The 20,927-nt window shown below is 38.4% G+C and overlaps 1 protein-coding gene across 1 annotated transcript in view; it reads left to right on the plus strand.

The window, feature by feature from the left end:
• The first annotated feature begins 446 nt into the window (after positions 1-446).
• The window catches only part of LOC128703785 (non-lysosomal glucosylceramidase), a 291,380-nt gene continuing 270,899 nt past the window's right edge, over positions 447-20,927 (plus strand). The window contains exons 1-7 of the mRNA XM_053798616.2: positions 447-674; positions 3,194-3,282; positions 5,559-5,739; positions 7,928-8,090; positions 16,816-16,936; positions 17,706-17,824; positions 19,109-19,229. Of these exons, the coding sequence (XP_053654591.1) occupies positions 493-674; positions 3,194-3,282; positions 5,559-5,739; positions 7,928-8,090; positions 16,816-16,936; positions 17,706-17,824; positions 19,109-19,229 (976 nt within the window). The 5' untranslated portion in view covers positions 447-492. The remainder of the gene's footprint in view (positions 675-3,193; positions 3,283-5,558; positions 5,740-7,927; positions 8,091-16,815; positions 16,937-17,705; positions 17,825-19,108; positions 19,230-20,927) is intronic.

Raw genomic sequence — 20,927 nt, forward strand, 5'->3', positions numbered from 1 at the left:
CCTCATGCCTGCATAGTCTCCTTTTTTAAAGTCAGGTTTGTCTCTTCAACCACGTGGCCTGGCTGGCAAAGCTCTCACTTCACACGCTGAGGGTCCGGTTCGATTCCCAGCAAGGGTGAAAACATTCGCCTCGTTTCCTTACACCTGTTGTCCTGTTCAACTAGCAAGTAGGTATCTGGGTGTTAGCCGACTAGTGTGGGTCGCATCCTGGGGGAAAAGAGTGAGGACCAGTAGGAATAAGACTGACAGTCCAAGCCATGGGGGCGTTGACCCCAAAAACCCTCTCCAGGTATACTCCAGGTCCCTCGATGACGCACTGCCTTTCTTGGCTTATCCTGGGTGGCTAACCCTCCGGGGTTAAAACCCCCAACAAAATCTTATTTCTCACCACGTTTGCTTTCACGAGGTAATCGAACCTTAGCACCTTTCAGTCCAGGAAAGTATGGCCCTTAACAACCCCCAATAACAAGCAACAACGTCAGTCAGTCAGTGATGGCAGACTTGAGGGACTATGCCATCATGGATGAAGCTGTCACCAAGAAACTGGATAATGCTTCACGTTTTCCACGCCATGGTTGGGTGGTTCCCCTTGACCATAAGTTCCCAGAGAGGAGAGACCAGAGGATCAGGCCAAGAATTGGCCAGCTGCCTCAACTGATGCCGCTGTTCATGAGGCAAGTCATCATCGCCATAGCTACTAGTACACACATTTTTTTCCTTATGCGGTGCAAAATAGTGTTGTTTTAATGTAATTAAAAAAACGTTGGTAGGCAGAAAAGAAAGTTACAAGTACGCAATATATTTCGGGAAAATTAATGCTTAAAGACTACTTTACTTATACTAACTTTTACTTAAACTTTTGCTTATATTTGCTTTTCTTATACTACTTACTTTTACCTATAATTACTTTTACTTATGCTTTTGCTTACTTACACTTTCTTTTACTTACACGTTCTTTTACTTACACGTTCTTTTACTTACACTTTATACTTTTTACTTATACTTTTACTTGTACCTTTACTTACACTTTTTACTTTTACAGTGCCTGCACTCTGAAGGAGGGGTGTTAATGTTGCAGTTTAAAAACTGTAGTGTAAAGCACCCTTCTGGCAAGACAGTGATGGAGTGAATGATGGTGAAAGTTTTTCTTTTTCGGGCCACCCTGCCTTGGTGGGAATCGGCCGGTGTGATAATAAAAAAAATAATAATAAATTTGTTTTACTTATACTTTCTTTTACTTGTACTTTTTTTTACTTATACTTTCTTTTACTTATACTCTCTTGTACTTATACTTTCTTTTACTTTCTTTTACTTTTACTTTCTTTTACTTATACTCTTGTACTTATACTTTTTTACCTTTTACTTTTATACTTTTACACTTTTACTAAGAATTAGACAGACTAAGGGGATCTTAACCTTTCTTACAATTACAACTATATTATGCTTATGGGTTTAGTGTTTAGCTTTGATTGTAATTATATTATGCCCCGATACCCCCTTCACCAGACTGCCGAAATCATCCCCAGTACCACCAGTCCTATGAAGTGCTATTATGATTTCGGAAGATGTCAATATCTTGGTTTTACTTTCCATATGGATGGCTCGTAACACAACAGCTGAAGAAGAAAATCATAAGGATTTTATTGTTTATAAAAAAATGGCAGATTGTTCAGAGATTGAGTCCCACAACCCCCATTATTTGGTTTACCCCTATACCCCATTATTGATTTAATTACCCTTTATTATTTGATTCTCATACCCCTTATTATTTGATTTCCCATACCCCCATTATTTGGTTCCCATACCCCCATTGTTTGGTTCCCATATCCCCATTATTTGGTTCCCATGCCCCCATTATTTGGTTCCTGCACCCACATTATAAGGTCTTCACAACCCCATTATTTGGTCCCCACACCTCCATTATTTGGTCCCTACACCCCCATTATTTGATTCTCATACCTCATTAATTGGTCCCCACACCCCCAATATATGATTCTCATACTCCTGTTATTTGATTCTCATACCCCCATTATTTGGTTCCCATACCCCAAAGGGGTATGGATACCCTTAGTTAAAAAACCCTGACAAATTATTAAATATGATTTTTTATGCAAGGATATTTATTATTTACCTGAACTGGGTTGATTAATTGTAATCATGGACATCTTTCAAGGTCTCTTCATCCAAGGAACTGGAACTATCCTCTCTTATCATGGATTGAATCTGATGCTTCCCATTCCCCAAGCATTGTATGACCCCTGTGAATTTAGTGCTTCCCCATGTTTTCATTATGCTTTATTAAATCATCCATCCAAGGGGATGCCTTGATACTGGTTAAGCACTCGTAATCTGAGGAATTGGAACTACTACTGCTATTTTTTTAATCAAGCTCTCTATAAACAGTTTTAAAACTGAGTAAATAATAGTATTGAGTCCTCTATATATGTAGTATGCACAACAGTATACAGCTTTTCCTCTCTTAACGACGGAGTTCTGTTCCTAAGATCACGTCGGTAAATGAATTTGTCACTAAGCAAGGAGCATACTATAATGGTAGTGGGTGTGTGTCAGCCTTCTTTGATATTGTTTTAATGTCATCTTTTGCACCATTTATAGCATTTTTAGTATATTTTTAAATGTTTATACAGTAGTGTACTGTATATTGTAATAAACAGTATAGAGGAAATCAGCTCTAATATACATTATTTAGGTATGCATACTGGTCAGAGAGCCCATCATAAGTCCAAGTCGTTGGTAAATGAGTATGTTGTTAAGTGAGGAGAGGCTGTATATGGATGCTTTGTATATTCAATTGGTTTGAATCTTTGAATAGTGGGGGTGTTGTCTGGAATCTGTTTAAGTGAGCATGCCAATAGAATTTGAATTTGTTATGAATAGTGTAAAATTATTTGCTGTTTGTGGAGCCCAGTGTGCATATAATGTTTGCTGTTAAGGTGAATACCCAAAAAATTTTGCCTCACCTTATCTTTCAGTGTGTGTATTAATTACCTTTATACTTGGCTGTATATTTCGAGCTTTATTCCCAAATTTTCTTTATTCTGAATTTTCTTCTTCCATGGAACTAATAACTCATTGGGTCCCTACATCATCTGTGTAATCAGGAAGCTATAATTCAAAATTTTATATACAGAATAATTGTAGGGTTGATACTGAATGTTTTGTGTATCTTCAGGTATCTAGTGTGGTACTTATACACGAGAGCAAGAGGTCGCAGACCGTGGATTGACTGCATAACAATGATGCACGGTAAACAAATGTATGGTGAGTCAAGAACTAAATTTGCAAGTTTTATGTAGTTTGAGTATAAGCCATATTGTGGTACCCATCAAGAGATGAAGAATAAAAAGGCACAATACCATGACTAGAACAATACATAAATAACCCACACATAGGAAAATGATACTTATGATGACATTTTAGTTTAACTTAGACCATCAACTAGTCATTAGGTAATGGTCCAAGTTGGACAGAAATGTTACCATGAGTTGTGGGCAAGTTATTCGTATATTGTACATCAAGAAATGTGTTGATGTTGGTGATAAGCTCCTGATCTAAGGAATTTCAGCCACTCTTCCTTACGGGTTTAGCATCTCATCATAAGTATAATAATTTATTATGGTGGTAAACATACTCATTAATTAATTTTAGGTTATATAGTATAGCACTGTACATAAAATATGCTAAGTTTATAGGGTTCAGTACATTCCTTTTTTAAATGTGACAAGTGTATTGAATGTAGGACAGCTGTTTTGTACCCTGATTTTTTTTTTAACCACAGTGGCTGTCTCCCACCAAGGCATGGTAACCCCAAAAAAAAAAAAAAGAAAATGCGAAGTTTTTCTTCTCTTTACACTTAGTGATTGTACCCTGATATTAAGATGAAATTGATTTTCAAAGTCTTGACCAATTAATATAAAACCATAGGTTCCCAATTCACCAACAAACTGCATTCCTGGTTTTCAATTTCCTAATAAGCAGTTCACATAGAAAATAATGCTACAAAGAATGATAATGTGTCACTCATTTTTTGTAAAACACTGTTTTCTACATTCCTCATTTGTAAGTGTGTGTATGTATACAGTAGAACCCCCATATCTACTGATTCAGTATCTGCAGTTTTAGTTATCCATGGTTTACTGTGGCCCAAAAATACCTCTTAATTTTGCATAATAATGGCCCCAAAGCTCAAAAGTAGAGAAGCTGGCAGTTCTTCAAGACCCAAGAGAAGCTGTGAATTGCTTCCCATTAGTTAAAAAGTGATAATTCTCCACTTATTGTGCATAATTTATCAGTTAGACTCTATAATAGGTATGTATAGGACTTATATGTAGGGTTTGCTACTATCCACGTTTTCGGTATCCATGACAGGTCCTTAGAACGTATGCTCGCAGATACGGGGTATCCTACTGTACTGAGCAAGATATTATTTAGATATAACCTGATCTTCCCAGTAGTTATTGCAAGATATCATACTTTTTGTTTGTTAAATAAATTTAAAATTTTGAATAGTGAATATAGAGAACTGAAAATCCTTTTAGCTGCTCAGTAAAATTCCCTCACATTCTCTCTCCCACCCAGTGGAACACAAGAGACATTCTTTACATAACATGTGTAGGGTTATGTACTAAAAATAGTCATTTTGAGTGCCTTGTTTCATTTTCTATGTTATGTTATTTACAAAAAGTACAATAAATGTAATTATTTTGATAAGTTATAATGAGAGTTTCAGTTAGTCAAAACAACACTGCATAATCACAATATCCTTATTCCCATGCTTTACAAATGATGAATTATGCTGTATAGTACTGCTTCTCCTCACTTAGCGACGTACTCGTTTACTGACGACTCGAACATGTATGACAGGCTCTCTGACCAGTATGCATACCTAAATAATGTATAGTAGAGTTTATTTCATCTATTCTATTTATTACAGTAAACAGTACACTATTGTATAAACATTTAAAAATATACGATAAATGTTATAAATGGTGCAAAGTTGACATTAAAATAATATCAAAGATAGTTGACACAAACTCACTACCATTATAGTATGCTCCTTGCTTAGCGACGGATTCATTTAACGTTGTGGTCATACAAACGGAACTCCATCGTTCAGTGAGGAGAGGTTGTACTGCACATACGATGCAGAAACTTAGAACTTTCGTACTGTAATTAAATATACATCAAGGTACAATTACATTTGCTTGTAGGTAGCATCAATTTTAGTATTTGAGAAATGCTTCCTAAAGCAATTCACTACAACACATATGGTTATACACCCTACCTTGGTGGTATGTGTCAAGTGTGGTAAGAAAAAACTTACAATGTACAGTATGTAAGTTTATTTAGGTACAGGTACACATAGGTGCAATTTTCATACATAGTAACATATGTGTAAATTACATAGGTTAGCCCCCCAAAAAAGTCAAAGGGACATATTTCCATTGGGGTCCTTATATACATTGTGTATTAAACATTCTCTTCTCAGTTTAAGACTCTTCATAAATAGTGCCTAATTGTATACAATTACTTTTTAGGAGTACCTTTGGGTGGTATTGGGTCGGGAACAATTGGTCGTGGGTTTCGTGGAGAATTCTGTCGCTACCAAATGGTGCCCGGTATCTATGAATACCAGACAGTGATAGCCAATCAATTCATTGTGACAATCCGTGATCCTAATGGAAACACACTTTACCAGAAAGTGTTATCAACGCATCGGTAAGTCATATTAAGTATCTTTACTAAGCTAAGAAAACAAACACATACCTATGTTAATCTTTCTTTCAACACACCGGCCGTATTCCACCGAGGCGGGGTGGCCCAAAAGGAAAAACAAAAGTTTACAGGAAAAGGGGTTACTAGCCCCTTGCTCCCGGCATTTTAGTCGCCTCTTATGACACGCATGGCTTACGGAGGAAGAATTCTGTGGAAATAAACAAGAACAAGAACTAGAAAGAAAATAGAAGAAAACCCAGAGGGGTATGTATGTATATATATGCTTGTGCATGTATGTGTAGTGTGACCTAAATGTAAGTAGAAGTAGCAAGATGTACCTGAAACCTTTTATGTTCATGAGACAGAAAAATGGACACCAGCAATCCTACCATCATGTAAAACAATTACAGGCTTTCGTTTTACACTCACTTGGCAGGATGGTAGTACCTCCCTGGGTAGTTGCTGTCTACCAGCCTACTACCTAGAACCTATGTTAATGTTTACTCAAATTAAACCCATCCTTTCTCAAACCTACCAAAGAAAACTTCAGTCACTTTCAGAATTATGTCAATGAGCACAAACATTGATTTAAATTTTGTTGCAGACAAGCAGTGTTTGAAAAATGCACTAGTGACCATGTACTGAAAGTCAATTTTCTGCATCTTGATATAAATTTCTGACTAATTCTGTGCTGTATGTAATGACTCCAAAAGGACTTGTGTACTGTATCATCAAAGTCTATATGTCACACTAGTATTTGTTTTATGACATCATTTATCACACAAAAAAGCAGCATGTAACACAGAGACCTAAACAAAACATAAAACACGTAACAAGAATATCATTATAGAGTCTATAAAAAGAATTTCAAACACTTTGTAAAGAACTCTACATCCTGCTTTAGCTGTTTTGTAAGTGAAGTGGAGACCACTTGTGTATACTGAGAGAGAACTGTGTGTATGTAAGGATTGAGAATTGGTTTATTAAATGAGAAGGTAAAGATAGAAGAATAGCTATGACTGTAGAACATTGTGAAGATTAAAGAGCATTAAAGAAACTGCCAAATGGTAATGAAGTGTAGCAGTTTTTTTTAAATGTTATTTTGTTGTTAGCAATATAATAGTGTATTTTCATTACATAAATTATCTGCCCTTTCACACAACAAAAGAAATATCGTTTCCTAACAATGCTTAGGTAGAATTGTTAGGAAAGGAGGTTGTTCACTTCTACATTGACAGTTACAAGATATAGACTTTTTGGGCTGCTACAAGCCTTGTATTTTTTTTTTTATGCCAGACATACAGAAACTTGCCACACCTATACCAAAAAATCATACCAAAATGCATTTGATGAAACCAAAGCAAGAAAAAATAATAATAGTGTATAAAAATATGGGAGGCAGCATCATTTGGGTCCTTCAACATAAAATTTTGTTTTTAAAATACAGAATTGTTATAAAATTAAGTGACATTTCATATATTCTGAAAAGCCTCTGGTTATGCAAAACATTTTGGGGTGACTAAAACTAGAACCTAAAACTACTTGACATTACTGATGTAGTTATATAGTTGAAGTTAGAGCATTTGAATGCTTAATTAATGGTAGTGAATGACTTTCTTAACCTTAATGGTATAGCACGAACAAGCAGTTAGTTGCCAGGAGAGCTGGGCCTCAGGTCAGGTTGGTGGTGCAGATTTTTTAACTACCCATCAGTAAGCCATAAATAATTTTTTTTTTTAATGCGTCAGCCATTTCCCACCAAGGCAGGGTGGCCCGAAAAGGAAAAACTTTCATCATCATTCACTCCATCACTGTCTTGCCAGGGGCACGCTGACACTGAAGTTATAAAACTGCAACATTAACACCCCTCCTTCATAATGCAGGGACAAATTAAGGATGCATTTTTCTTACACCTTGGAAATATAAGTTGGCAGTTTATATTTTGTTCAGACTTTTTCTCAGAGTTGGCCATTCTCATGAAATATTACTGTACAATATAATAATAATATAGGGTGATTGTTATATAAATATTACTTCTTACATACAGTATAAACTTATCTCTATTTTTTTGTAGGTTTCTTAATAGTTCTGATTCCTGTAATATTTCTTTTCCTATTTCTGAGATCGGGCTGTGGGTGCTATGATCCCCAGATTCCTTAACAGATAAAAGATATTTTATTACTTTTTTCAGGAAATCCAAAAAGGGATTGGGATCATGGGACTGGGGCTTCAGCGGTGCTGATGGCCTCTACTGTGGACTCTACCCTCGCTCATGGACAGTCTACAACATTAAGGAGCAGAGTATCAGATTGATTTGTCGACAAATTTCACCCGTTATACCTCACAATTATAAGGTTAATATTAGAGTTCTTGTGTGCTGATTCCCTCACAGGTTTCTTGATGCTGGTGAGAGGCTCTTGATCCAAGGAATTGGACCTGACCTCCCAGTCCTTGGGTCAGACCTGATTACTGCCCATTCCCAAGGTGCTCTTTAGGGCTCCTACAGGTTTAGTACTCCCCTTATGAATGAAATAATGTGTTGATTACTATTATTAATATTGTATATGCACTATTATTGTTAAATGATGTGTAGTTTTAAACTTTTTTTTTCAATAAACTGGCCATATTTCACCAAAGCAAGGCAGCCCAAAAAGAAAAACGAAAGTTGTAAGTACCAATTAGTTGCTACTGGAGTAAAACTAAACACATTGTGTTTTGTCTTTGATATTTAATTTGTCATTTAATATTTTAAAGATTTCAGTCGTAGTGTTTACTACCTCTTCTCATAACCCATTCCACCATTCTATTACTCTTCTAAGGAGAAATTGTGTTCTTTAGGCACCTCTTAGTTTATACTGTTGCTGTGTTCTTGTTCTTCCTGTTGATGGTCCTAAGAAATCTTCCTGTTGATAATACATGCTAGGAAAGTTTTGAAAAAAAAAATTTAGCACACCAGACATCTCCCACCAAAGTAGGCTGACCTTACCCCAAAATAAGTAAAAAGATTCGTCATCACTCATTCAATCCCTGTTTTACCAGACATATACTGACATCATAGCTCACCTGACCCTCCAAATTGCAACTTTCTCGCTTCTTCACAATGCAGGCATTATATTTTCCACCACCATGACTCAAGTCTGGCTAAATGTTTTCCTGAATTCCTTCATAAATGTTACCTTGCTCACACTTCAACAGCATGTCAAGCCATACAAACCTCTAGTCATCACTTACTCTGATCTAACGTGTTCACACAAGCCTGTTGGATGTTCATGCCACTATCACTCAAAGCCTCCTGTATTCCTTCCTCCCAGCTACCCCAGATTTATATAAATACCCTCTCCAGTCTCTCTAAATTCCCAGTAATTTAAGTTATGAACAGTGTTTCACATTTGCAAGTCAAGATGACAAGCTTTTATAAGAGAAAATACAGTATTGAAATAATGATAAAGGATAACAAGATTATGGTACCCCGCCTTCCTTATAATTAAGAAAAGATTATTATCCTTAAAATTATAAGTAGGATTACTTGAATTTTTTTATTATTATCACACTGGCCGATTCCCACCAAGGCAGGGTGGCCCGAAAAAGAAAAACTTTCACCATCATTCACTCCATCACTGTCTTGCCAGAAGGGTGCTTCACACTACAGTTTTTAAACTGCAACATTAACACCCCTCCTTCAGAGCGCAGGCACTGTACTTCCCATCTCCAGGACTCAAGTCCGGCCTGCCGGTTTCCCTGAACCCCTTCATAAATGTTACTTTGCTCACACTCCAACAGCACGTCAAGTATTAAAAACCATTCGTCTCCATTCACTCCTATCAAACACGTTCACGCATGCCTGCTGGAAGTCCAAGCCCCTCGCACATAAAACCTCCTTTACCCCCTCCATCCAACCTTTCCTAGGCCGACCCCAACCCCGCCTTCCTTCCACTACAGACTGATACACTCTTGAAGTCATTCTGTTTCGCTCCATTCTCTCTACATGTCCGAACCACCTCAACAACCTTTCCTCAGCCCTCTGGACAACAGTTTTGGTAATCCTGCACCTCCTCCTAACTTCCAAACTACGAATTCTCTGCATTATATTCACACCACACACATTGCCCTCAGACATGACATCTCCACTGCCTCCTGCCTTCTCCTCGCTGCAACATTCATCACCCATGCTTCACACCCATATAAGAGCGTTGGTAAAACTATACTCTCATACATTCCCCTCTTTGCCTCCAAGGACAAAGTTCTTTGTCTCCACAGACTCCTAAGTGCACCACTCACCCTTTTCCCCTCATCAATTCTATGATTCACTTCATCTTTCATAGATCCATCCGCTGACACGTCCACTCCCAAATATCTGAATATATTCACCTCCTCCATACTCTCTCCCTCCAATCTGATATCCAATCTTTCATCACCTAATCTTTTTGTTATCCTCATAACCTTACTCTTTCCTGTATTCACTTTTAATTTTCTTCTTTTGTCAACAAGTTGGCCGTCTCCCACCGAGGCAGGGTGACCCAAAAAAAAGAAAGAAAATCCCCAAAAAGAAAATACTTTCATCATCATTCAACACTTTCACCACACTCACACATTATCACTGTTTTTGCAGAGGTGCTCAGAATACAACAGTTTAGAAGCATACACATATAAAGATACACAACATATCCCTCCAAACTGCCAATATCCCAAACCCCTCCTTTAAAGTGCAGGCATTGTACTTCCCATTTCCAGGACTCAAGTCCGACTATATGAAAATAACCGGTTTCCCTGAATCCCTTCACTAAATATTACCCTGCTCACACTCCAACAGATCGTCAGGTCCCAAGTACCATTCGTCTCCATTCACTCCTATCTAACACACTCACGCACGCTTGCTGGAAGTCCAAGCCCCTTGCCCACAAAACCTCCTTTACCCCCTCTCTCCAACTCTTTCGAGGACGACCCCTACCCCGCCTTCCTTCCCCTATAGATTTATATGCTTTCCATGTCATTCTACTTTGATCCATTCTCTCTAAATGACCAAACCACCTCAACAACCCCTCTTCTGCCCTCTGACTAATACTTTTATTAACTCCACACCTTTTCCTAATTTCCACACTCCGAATTTTCTGCATAATATTTACACCACACATTGCCCTTAAACAGGACATCTCCACTGCCTCCAACCGTCTCCTCGCTGCTGCATTTACCACCCAAGCTTCACACCCATATAAGAGTGTTGGTACTACTATACTTTCATACATTCCCTTCTTTGCCTCCATAGATAACGTTTTTTGACTCCACATATACCTCAACGCACCACTCACCTTTTTTCCCTCATCAATTCTATGATTAACCTCATCCTTCATAAATCCATCCGCCGACACGTCAACTCCCAAGTATCTGAAAACATTCACTTCTTCCATACTCCTCCTCCCCAATTTGATATCCAATTTTTCTTTATCTAAATCATTTGACACCCTCATCACCTTACTCTTTTCTATGTTCACTTTCAACTTTCTACCTTTACACACATTCCCAAACTCATCCACTAACCTTTGCAATTTTTCTTTAGAATCTCCCATAAGCACAGTATCATCAGCAAAAAGTAACTGTGTCAATTCCCATTTTGAATTTGATTCCCCAAAATTTAATCCCACCCCTCTCCCGAACACCCTAGCATTTACTTCCTTTACAACCCCATCTATAAATATATTAAACAACCATGGTGACATTACACATCCCTGTCTAAGACCTACTTTTAGTGTGGGGGAAGTTCGTGAGGCAGTGGGTAAAATGAAAGGGGGTAAGGCAGCCGGGATTGATGGAATAAAGATAGAAATGTTAAAAGCAGGTGGGGATATAGTTTTGGAGTGGTTGGTGCAATTATTTAATAAATGTATGGAAGAGGGTAAGGTACCTAGGGATTGGCAGAGAGCATGCATAGTTCCTTTGTATAAAGGCAAAGGGGATAAAAGAGAGTGCAAAAATTATAGGGGGATAAGTCTGTTGAGTGTACCTGGTAAAGTGTATGGTAGAGTTATAATTGAAAGAATTAAGAGTAAGACGGAGAATAGGATAGCAGATGAACAAGGAGGCTTTAGGAAAGGTAGGGGGTGTGTGGACCAGGTGTTTACAGTGAAACATATAAGTGAACAGTATTTAGATAAGGCTAAAGAGGTCTTTGTGGCATTTATGGATTTGGAAAAGGCGTATGACAGGGTGGATAGGGGGGCAATGTGGCAGATGTTGCAAGTGTATGGTGTAGGAGGTAGGTTACTGAAAGCAGTGAAGAGTTTTTACGAGGATAGTGAGGCTCAAGTTAGAGTATGTAGGAAAGAGGGAAATTTTTTCCCAGTAAAAGTAGGCCTTAGACAAGGATGTGTGATGTCACCGTGGTTGTTTAATATATTTATAGATGGGGTTGTAAGAGAAGTAAATGCGAGGGTCTTGGCAAGAGGCGTGGAGTTAAAAGATAAAGAATCACACACAAAGTGGGAGTTGTCACAGCTGCTCTTTGCTGATGACACTGTGCTCTTGGGAGATTCTGAAGAGAAGTTGCAGAGATTGGTGGATGAATTTGGTAGGGTGTGCAAATGAAGAAAATTAAAGGTGAATACAGGAAAGAGTAAGGTTATGAGGATAACAAAAAGATTAGGTGATGAAAGATTGAATATCAGATTGGAGGGAGAGAGTATGGAGGAGGTGAACGTATTCAGATATTTGGGAGTGGACGTGTCAGCGGATGGGTCTATGAAAGATGAGGTGAATCATAGAATTGATGAGGGAAAAAGAGTGAGTGGTGCACTTAGGAGTCTGTGGAGACAAAGAACTTTGTCCTTGGAGGCAAAGAGGGGAATGTATGAGAGTATAGTTTTACCAACGCTCTTATATGGGTGTGAAGCGTGGGTGATGAATGTTGCAGCGAGGAGAAGGCTGGAGGCAGTGGAGATGTCATGTCTGAGGGCAATGTGTGGTGTGAATATAATGCAGAGAATTCGTAGTTTGGAAGTTAGGAGGAGGTGCGGGATTACCAAAACTGTTGTCCAGAGGGCTGAGGAAGGGTTGTTGAGGTGGTTCGGACATGTAGAGAGAATGGAGCGAAACAGAATGATTTCAAGAGTGTATCAGTCTGTAGTGGAAGGAAGGCGGGGTAGGGGTCGGCCTAGGAAGGGTTGGAGGGAGGGGGTAAAGGAGGTTTTGTGTGCGAGGGGCTTGGACTTCCAGCAGGCATGCGTGAGCGTGTTTGATAGGAGTGAATGGAGACAAATGGTTTTTAATACTTGACGTGCTGTTGGAGTGTGAGCAAAGTAACATTTATGAAGGGATTCAGGGAAACCGGCAGGCCGGACTTGAGTCCTGGAGATGGGAAGTACAGTGCCTGCACTCTGAAGGAGGGGTGTTAATGTTGCAGTTTAAAAACTGTAGTGTAAAGCACCCTTCTGGCAAGACAGTGATGGAGTGAATGATGGTGAAAGTTTTTCTTTTTCGGGCCACCCTGCCTTGGTGGGAATCGGCCGGTGTGATAATAAAATAAAATAAATAGTCTCCCTCTCTTCTACACACCCTAACCTGAGCCTCACTATCCTCATAAAAACTCTTTACAGCATTTAATAACTTACCACCTATTCCATATACTTGCAACATCTGCCACATTGCTCCTCTATCCACTCTATCATATGCTTTTGCATACCCTACCAAATTCATCCACCAATCTCTGCAACTTCCCTTCAGAATCTCCCAAGAGCACAGTGTCATCAGCAAAGAGCAGCTGTGACAACTCCCACTTTGTGTGATTCTTTATCTTTTAACTCCACGCCTCTTGCCAAGACCCTCGCATTTACTTCTCTTACAACCCCATCTATAAATATATTAAACAACCACGGTGACATCACACATCCTTGTCTAAGGCCTACTTTTACTGGGAAATAATTTCCCTCTTTCCTACATACTCTAACTTGAGCCTCACTATCCTTGTAAAAACTCTTCACTGCTTTCAGTAACCTACATCCTACACCATACACCTGCAACATCTGCCACATTGCCCCCCTATCCACCCTGTCATACGCCTTTTCTAAATCCATAAATGCCACAAAGACCTCTTTAGCCTTATCTAAATACTGTTCACTTATATGTTTCACTGTAAACACCTGGTCCACACACCCCCTACCTTTCCTAAAGCCTCCTTGTTCATCTGCTATCCTATTCTCCGTCTTACTCTTAATTCTTTCAATAATAACTCTACCATACACTTTACCAGGTATACTCAACAGACTTATCCCCCTATAATTTTTGCACTCTCTTTTGTCCCCTTTGCCTCTATACAAAGGAACTATGCATGCTCTCTGCCAATCCCTAGGTACCTTACCCTCTTCCATACATTTATTAAATAATTGCACCAACCACTCCAAAACTATATCCCCACCTGCTTTTAACATTTCTATCTTTATCCCATCAATCCCGACTGCCTTACCCCCTTTCATTTTACCTACTGCCTCACGAACTTTCCCCACACTCACAACTGGCTCTTCCTCACTCCTACAAGATGTTATTCCTCCTTGCCCTATACTTGAATATTTTCAAAATATTAATGACTCAGTTATATAAATTAAATGCCTTTATTGTCCTTTTAACCCCTTGACTGTTTTGGTCGTATATATACGTCTTACGAGCCACCGTTTTTGATGTATATATACTCATAAATTAAAGGTGAATACAGGAAAGAGTAAGGTTATGAGGATAACAAAAAGATTAGGTGATGAAAGATTGAATATCAGATTGGAGGGAGAGAGTATGGAGGAGGTGAACGTATTCAGATATTTGGGAGTGGACGTGTCAGCGGATGGGTCTATGAAAGATGAGGTGAATCATAGAATTGATGAGGGAAAAAGAGTGAGTGGTGCACTTAGGAGTCTGTGGAGACAAAGAACTTTGTCCTTGGAGGCAAAGAGGGGAATGTATGAGAGTATAGTTTTACCAACGCTCTTATATGGGTGTGAAGCGTGGGTGATGAATGTTGCAGCGAGGAGAAGGCTGGAGGCAGTGGAGATGTCATGTCTGAGGGCAATGTGTGGTGTGAATATAATGCAGAGAATTCGTAGTTTGGAAGTTAGGAGGAGGTGCGGGATTACCAAAACTGTTGTCCACAGGGCTGAGGAAGGGTTTTTGACGTGGTTCGGACATGTAGAGAGAATGGAGCGAAACAGAATGACTTCAAGAGTGTATCAGTCTGTAGTGGAAGGAAGGCGGGGTAGGGGTCGGCCTAGGAAAGGTTGGAGGGAGGGGGTAAAGGAGGTTTTGTGTGCGAGGGGCTTGGACTTCCAGCAGGCATGCGTGAGCGTGTTTGATAGGAGTGAATGGAGACAAATGGTTTTTAATACTTGACGTGCTGTTGGAGTGTGAGCAAAGTAACATTTATGAAGGGATTCAGGGAAACCGGCAGGCCGGACTTGAGTCCTGGAGATGGGAAGTACAGTGCCTGCACTCTGAAGGAGGGGTGTTAATGTTGCAGTTTAAAAACTGTAGTGTAAAGCACCCTTCTGGCAAGACAGTGATGGAGTGAATGATGGTGAAAGTTTTTCTTTTTCGGGCCACCCTGCCTTGGTGGGAATCGGCCAGTGTGATAATAAAAAAAAAAAAATACTCATAAATTCTAGCGGCTTCAAATCAAGCAGGAGAAAGCTGGTAGGTCCACATGTGAGAGAATGGGTCAGTGTGCACCATACAAAAAAATCCTGCAGCACGCAGTGCATAATGAGAAAAAAAAACTCTGACCGTTTTTTTTTTTAAATTAAAATGCAGACTTTGTGGTCTATTTTCGTATAGTATTTATGGTTGTATTCTCGTTTTCTTGGTCTCATTTGATAGAATGGAAAACATATTATAGAAATAGAGGTGATTTTGATTATTTTTACTATGAAAAGAACCTTGAAATGGAGCTCAAAGTAGGGGAAATGTTTGATTTTTGCCGATGTTCAAAAGTAAACAAAGTTATTTTCCAATAAATGTCCAAGTAGCCATTCAAATATGCAGTCATGAATGGGTTGACGTTATTTATACAATTATTACAATATTGTAGTAGTCTGCATAACAGTAGATCTTCTATTTTTTGTTTGAATAAAAATTTAAAATAGACAGCAAGAGTATTATCAGAGGGGCCTGGAGATGTGACTGATGAACAAAGAAAATGTTATTTTAGAGCCAGGAATGTCTGCATTGTTCATTCTGGACCCTATTTTGAAATTGTCATATTTTTAATTTTCGTGAAATTGGCCAAATTGCAAATTCTGACTATGTTATTGGGTAGTTGAATTCGGTAAATGGGCAGTTTTTTGTACTCAATCGATAGAAAAAAATGAAGTTCTAAAGAAATAGCTATGAGTTTGGTCGACTGGGACAATGGAATTAGCCAAAAATAGGGCTCAAAGTGAGCAAAATCGCCAATTCATAAACATTGCCGAGGTCGCTAACTTCACGAGAGCGTAATTCCATCAGTTTTCCATCAGATTTCATTCATTTGGTGTCATGACAATTGGGAAAAGATTCTCTATCATTTCATAAGATTTTTTTTTTTTTTTTTTTTTTTTTTTTTTTTTTTTTTTTTTTTTTTTTTTTTTTTTTTTTTTTTTTTTTGGGAAATTTTGCGACACCAGGAGAAACCTCAGGATTTGGGGTTGTGACAGTCAAGGGGTTAAAACACAAACACATTACAGCCTCTCCTCACTTAGCGACGTACTCATTTACCGATGTTTCGGACTTACGACAGGCTCTCTGACCAGTATGCATACCTAAATAATGTACATTAGAGCTGATTTCCTTTAATGTGTTTATTACAATATACAGTACACTGCTGTATAAACATTTAAAAATAGTATACTAAAAATGTTATAAATGGTGCAAGGGTGACATTAAAGCAATATCAAAGATGATTGACATAGACCCATTATAGTATGCTCCTTGTTTAGTAACAGATTTGTTTACCAACGCGGTGTCAGGAACAAAGCTCCATCGTTAAGTGAGGAGAGGCTGTATAGTATTTCTTTTGAGCTGTTGTTATTTTTTTGTGAAATATCTCTTAATTATTTACCCGTCCTTTTGCAGGATTCTTGCTTGCCTGTTGGCGTATTTGTATGGAATATAGAGAATAATAATGCTGAACCAAGAGATGTATCTATAACATTTACCTTCAAAAATGGCACTGGAGGCAGCGAAGATAAAAATGGTGAGCATTATTTTGAGGTGGTGGAGCTGTCATGTTGGAGAGCAGTATGTGGCATGAATGTTATGCAGAGAATTCAAAGCATAGAAATTAGAAGGTGAAGTAAGGTTGTCAAAGGTAGGTGTCCTGTAGCTCAGTTAGTAGTGCATTCAGCTCACTCACTGAGTGTCTGGGGTTCAATCCCCAGTATGGGTGAAAACAGTGAGCATGTTTCCTTACACCTGCTGCCTCTGTTCACCTAGCAGCAAGTAGGTACCTGGGTGTTAGCCAGCTAGTATGGGTCGCATCCTGGGGGGTGGTAGTGTACCTCAGATAGGGCTGAGCTTTGAAATGAGCTGAGGTAGGATTACAGCTCTTAGCCTGTAAAATTGATTTATGTAAAAAATAAAAAAAAAAAGATTATAACTCAAAAGGGCTATGGAGGGAATGTTGAAGTGGTTTTGGTCATTAAGAAAGGATGGAGCAGTATGCAGTGATCAAGAGAGTAAATAATATCTGTGATGGAAGGGAGGAGTAATTGGGGTCATTCCAGGGAAGAAGTGAAGGGAGGGGCCTAAGGTTTTGAGTACTAGGGGCTTGAGCATCCAAGCAGACTTGTGTGTGAATGTTAAATCAGAGTGGGTTACAAATAATTTTTATGACTTGACATGCTGTTGGAGTGTGAACAAGGTAACATTCTTGTCTCTGTTTTTATATGCACGATTACTTTATTTTATAATTTCACATTGCTTTTGCAGAGTAATTTTTTGTTAATGGTTCATGTACTTTTTAGGGGAATGCTGGAGTGAAGTATTTGAACAGGCACACGAGAGCACTAGAGTCAAAGGCATTGTGTTGCATCAGACTCTTAGAAGTCTTAATCTCCGTTATTGTTTAGCTATCAGGGAGCAGGTTAGTTTCTTACAGTTTGCATTTCTTTCTTTTTATTTGATAAACTTGGAGTGCTCAAAAAATAATGCTGAATGCCAGAATGTTTGGTTTTTCACAGTATGTTCAAACATTTGTTTATCTCTGATGCCTTGTTTTCCCTGGGAACTCTGATCTTTTGAGATTTTTTTTTTATGCTTTCTTCACTGGTGAATTTTATTAATACTAAATATTTTTCTGAATTCATTCACCAAATTACATTTGCCTATACAAAACTTTAAGGCCTGGGGATTTATGTTTCAATGATATATCCTCCCTCTTCAGTTCTTACCAGTCTTAATATATTACTGCATATTTGTCCACATTTTCATTTTTTTTTTTTTTTTGTTTTTTTTTAACAAGTCTTCAGTGATTCTGATTTGTCAGATCAAAACTTCAAACATGCCTTGTAGATTTTCATGCTTAGCATAAAATTAAAAATCATTCATACCCTACAGAAGGGAGACATGACCTGCAGCCAGTGGGTAGCATGCAGCTTTTGAGTGGCACAATTGTTTCCTTCAGTGTCTTGTATAAAGGATTATTAAATTCCTGATAAATTGAAGAATGAGACACTGGTGCAACATTTGGAAATATTTCTGAAAAGTTTTGCCAGCCTGTGGCTTTTTCAGTCCATTACACAGAAGAACAGTGGAAGATGAGGAGTTTGAGGTAATCAGCCTGGAGTCGATATGTTCAGTCCATCAATCTTGAGAAAAGTATCGTTGCACAAGTGTCTTATTCTCCAACTTGTTCGTTCTCTAAACTATTTACATCGCATCCTTCTAACTTGTTACACTACAGGGTCATCAACCACTTCCTTTATGGCAGCTGTTTTAACTTAAAAATTATTATGTGCTCTTGTCGACACTTGTCAGGTTTAAGCTAGTTTGATGATTTTATTATGCAGTCCATACCTATCCTGCTGGTGGCAGTCCCAAGATTCTAGAGGCACATAATATGTCCATGGACTAGGCACCAGTATCAGCTTGTGAAGAGAGTTAAAGTAGTGATGAGCCATTTATTGAGTCAGGAACAGTAGTAGTGAGTTGTTTACATCACAATGAAGAATATCCAGTGTTACAGAGGCACACTGCACACTTGTCAGAGACAAATGTCACTACATTCCACATTTTTTTATTCATTGTTAGATCAGTAAATATCCTTTGTGTGGCTGATTGTTTGATTATCAATTTGGCTGGTGTATGTCTGCTTTTTGTATGCACTCTAGAAAATGTAGATGAATTACAGACTCATTCTTGCCTACAGACAGGAGTATCAGTGTCCAACTGTCCTGGATTTGACCCTCTTGGACCAGGAGACACAATTTGGAATGATCTGAAGCAGGATGGAGAGTTGGGCCCAAATGATATACCATTAACCAAAACAAGTAGGATTTTAATATTTGTAAAAAAAAAAAGAAAGTGCACCATCTGTCACCCACCAAGGGAAGGTGACCCAATGAGAGGAAATGCATTCACCATTATTCATTCAATACTTGTCTTGTCAAAAGTAAGCAGACATCACATTTGAAATGTACACGAATCATTACTGTACATACTTATGTTTTATATTACTGTTCTGATGACCTTTATAAAATAAATGCTAATTCACTAACATTGAGATTCAATAAGATAAGAATAGTGACCATAGGTCACCTAAATTGAGCATAGTCACATCTGCTAACAAATGTATTCCATATGCATAATTTGGACTATTCTGTCTTACTTGGATTATAATATATACTGTATAACATGCTAATCCTTTTGACCTCATTTGATCACGGAAATCTTCCATGCTGCCATGTTGAGTTTTTTTTGTCTTATTCACACTGCTGCATTAATTCTTTGCTCTACCTCATTTTATCATCAGCATTACTGTATTTATGGTGACTGCTGTTTATCATTTTTTCTCATTCCTTTTACTTATGCATTTGCTTTTTGTGTTGTTCATACTTTTAAATATGTGTGGAAAGTCATTATCATCATCTCTACATGCTTTTGATTCTCAGTGCAAGTAATGGTTTCAGCTTCACTGATGTAACATCCAAGTCAGCATGTAAAAAAATTTAACATATGCTTCAGCATCCAATGGGTGACTGAAATGCTCAAAGAAGCATTTACCCTCTATATTAATGATAGTTTTCTTAATTTAATATGTTTATTATGCACCCCATACCCATCCTGTGGGCGGTAGTCAAAAGATTACAGAGGTACATAATTGGTCCAGGGACTGGACTCCAAAGTTTTGATAGCTGAGCAAGTTACAGAGGTAATGAATTCACAATTTACAAAGGTAATGAACTCGCAATTTACAAAGGTAATGAACTCCAGGTAGGTCTAGTCACAATCATGACAAGTTACAAAGGTATTTACAGATTACAGAGGTGCGTAATAGGTCCAGGGACTGGGGCCCCAAAGTTTTGATGGCTGAACTAGGTACAAGGTAATGAACTCACAAGTTACAAAGGTAATGAATACTGTAAGAATGGTTACTTACGTTTATACATGGCTACAATCATGAACAAATTATAGTGTAATGAGCAATTCACACTTCCACACCCGGTCACAACTGTAATGAGTTATTGGTGCAAATATTGATTGTTGAGACACACACACACACACACACACATACACAAACTCATACACACACACACACACATAAACACACACACACACACATACACAAACTCATACACACACACACACACACACACACACACACACACTCATACACACACACACAAGCTTTTAAGGGCAACATTGTAAGACAGTGCTAGGGTCAGGTCCCAGGAGGGTTGTGTCAGGTCAAAAGAAGTTGCGGCCAGTCATTACACCGCACAAGACTCTCACACACACACACACACACACACACACTTACACACACACATGCACACACGCACACAGGCAGTGTTACTACCGGTAGTTATTAGCAGTAAGAATACTTAGGAAGCTAGGAAGTCCTCTCTCAGTGTGAACAAGGAAAATGATAATAACCAGCAACAGTTAATACGTAAATCCAGAAAGGGCAATAAGTGGAGAGAGTAGATAATTGGGAAAGATAAATGAGACAAAATTTGTGCCTACAT

This window comes from Cherax quadricarinatus, chromosome 87 (genome assembly GCF_038502225.1).
Source record: "Cherax quadricarinatus isolate ZL_2023a chromosome 87, ASM3850222v1, whole genome shotgun sequence".
Taxonomy (NCBI): Eukaryota; Metazoa; Arthropoda; class Malacostraca; order Decapoda; family Parastacidae; genus Cherax; species Cherax quadricarinatus.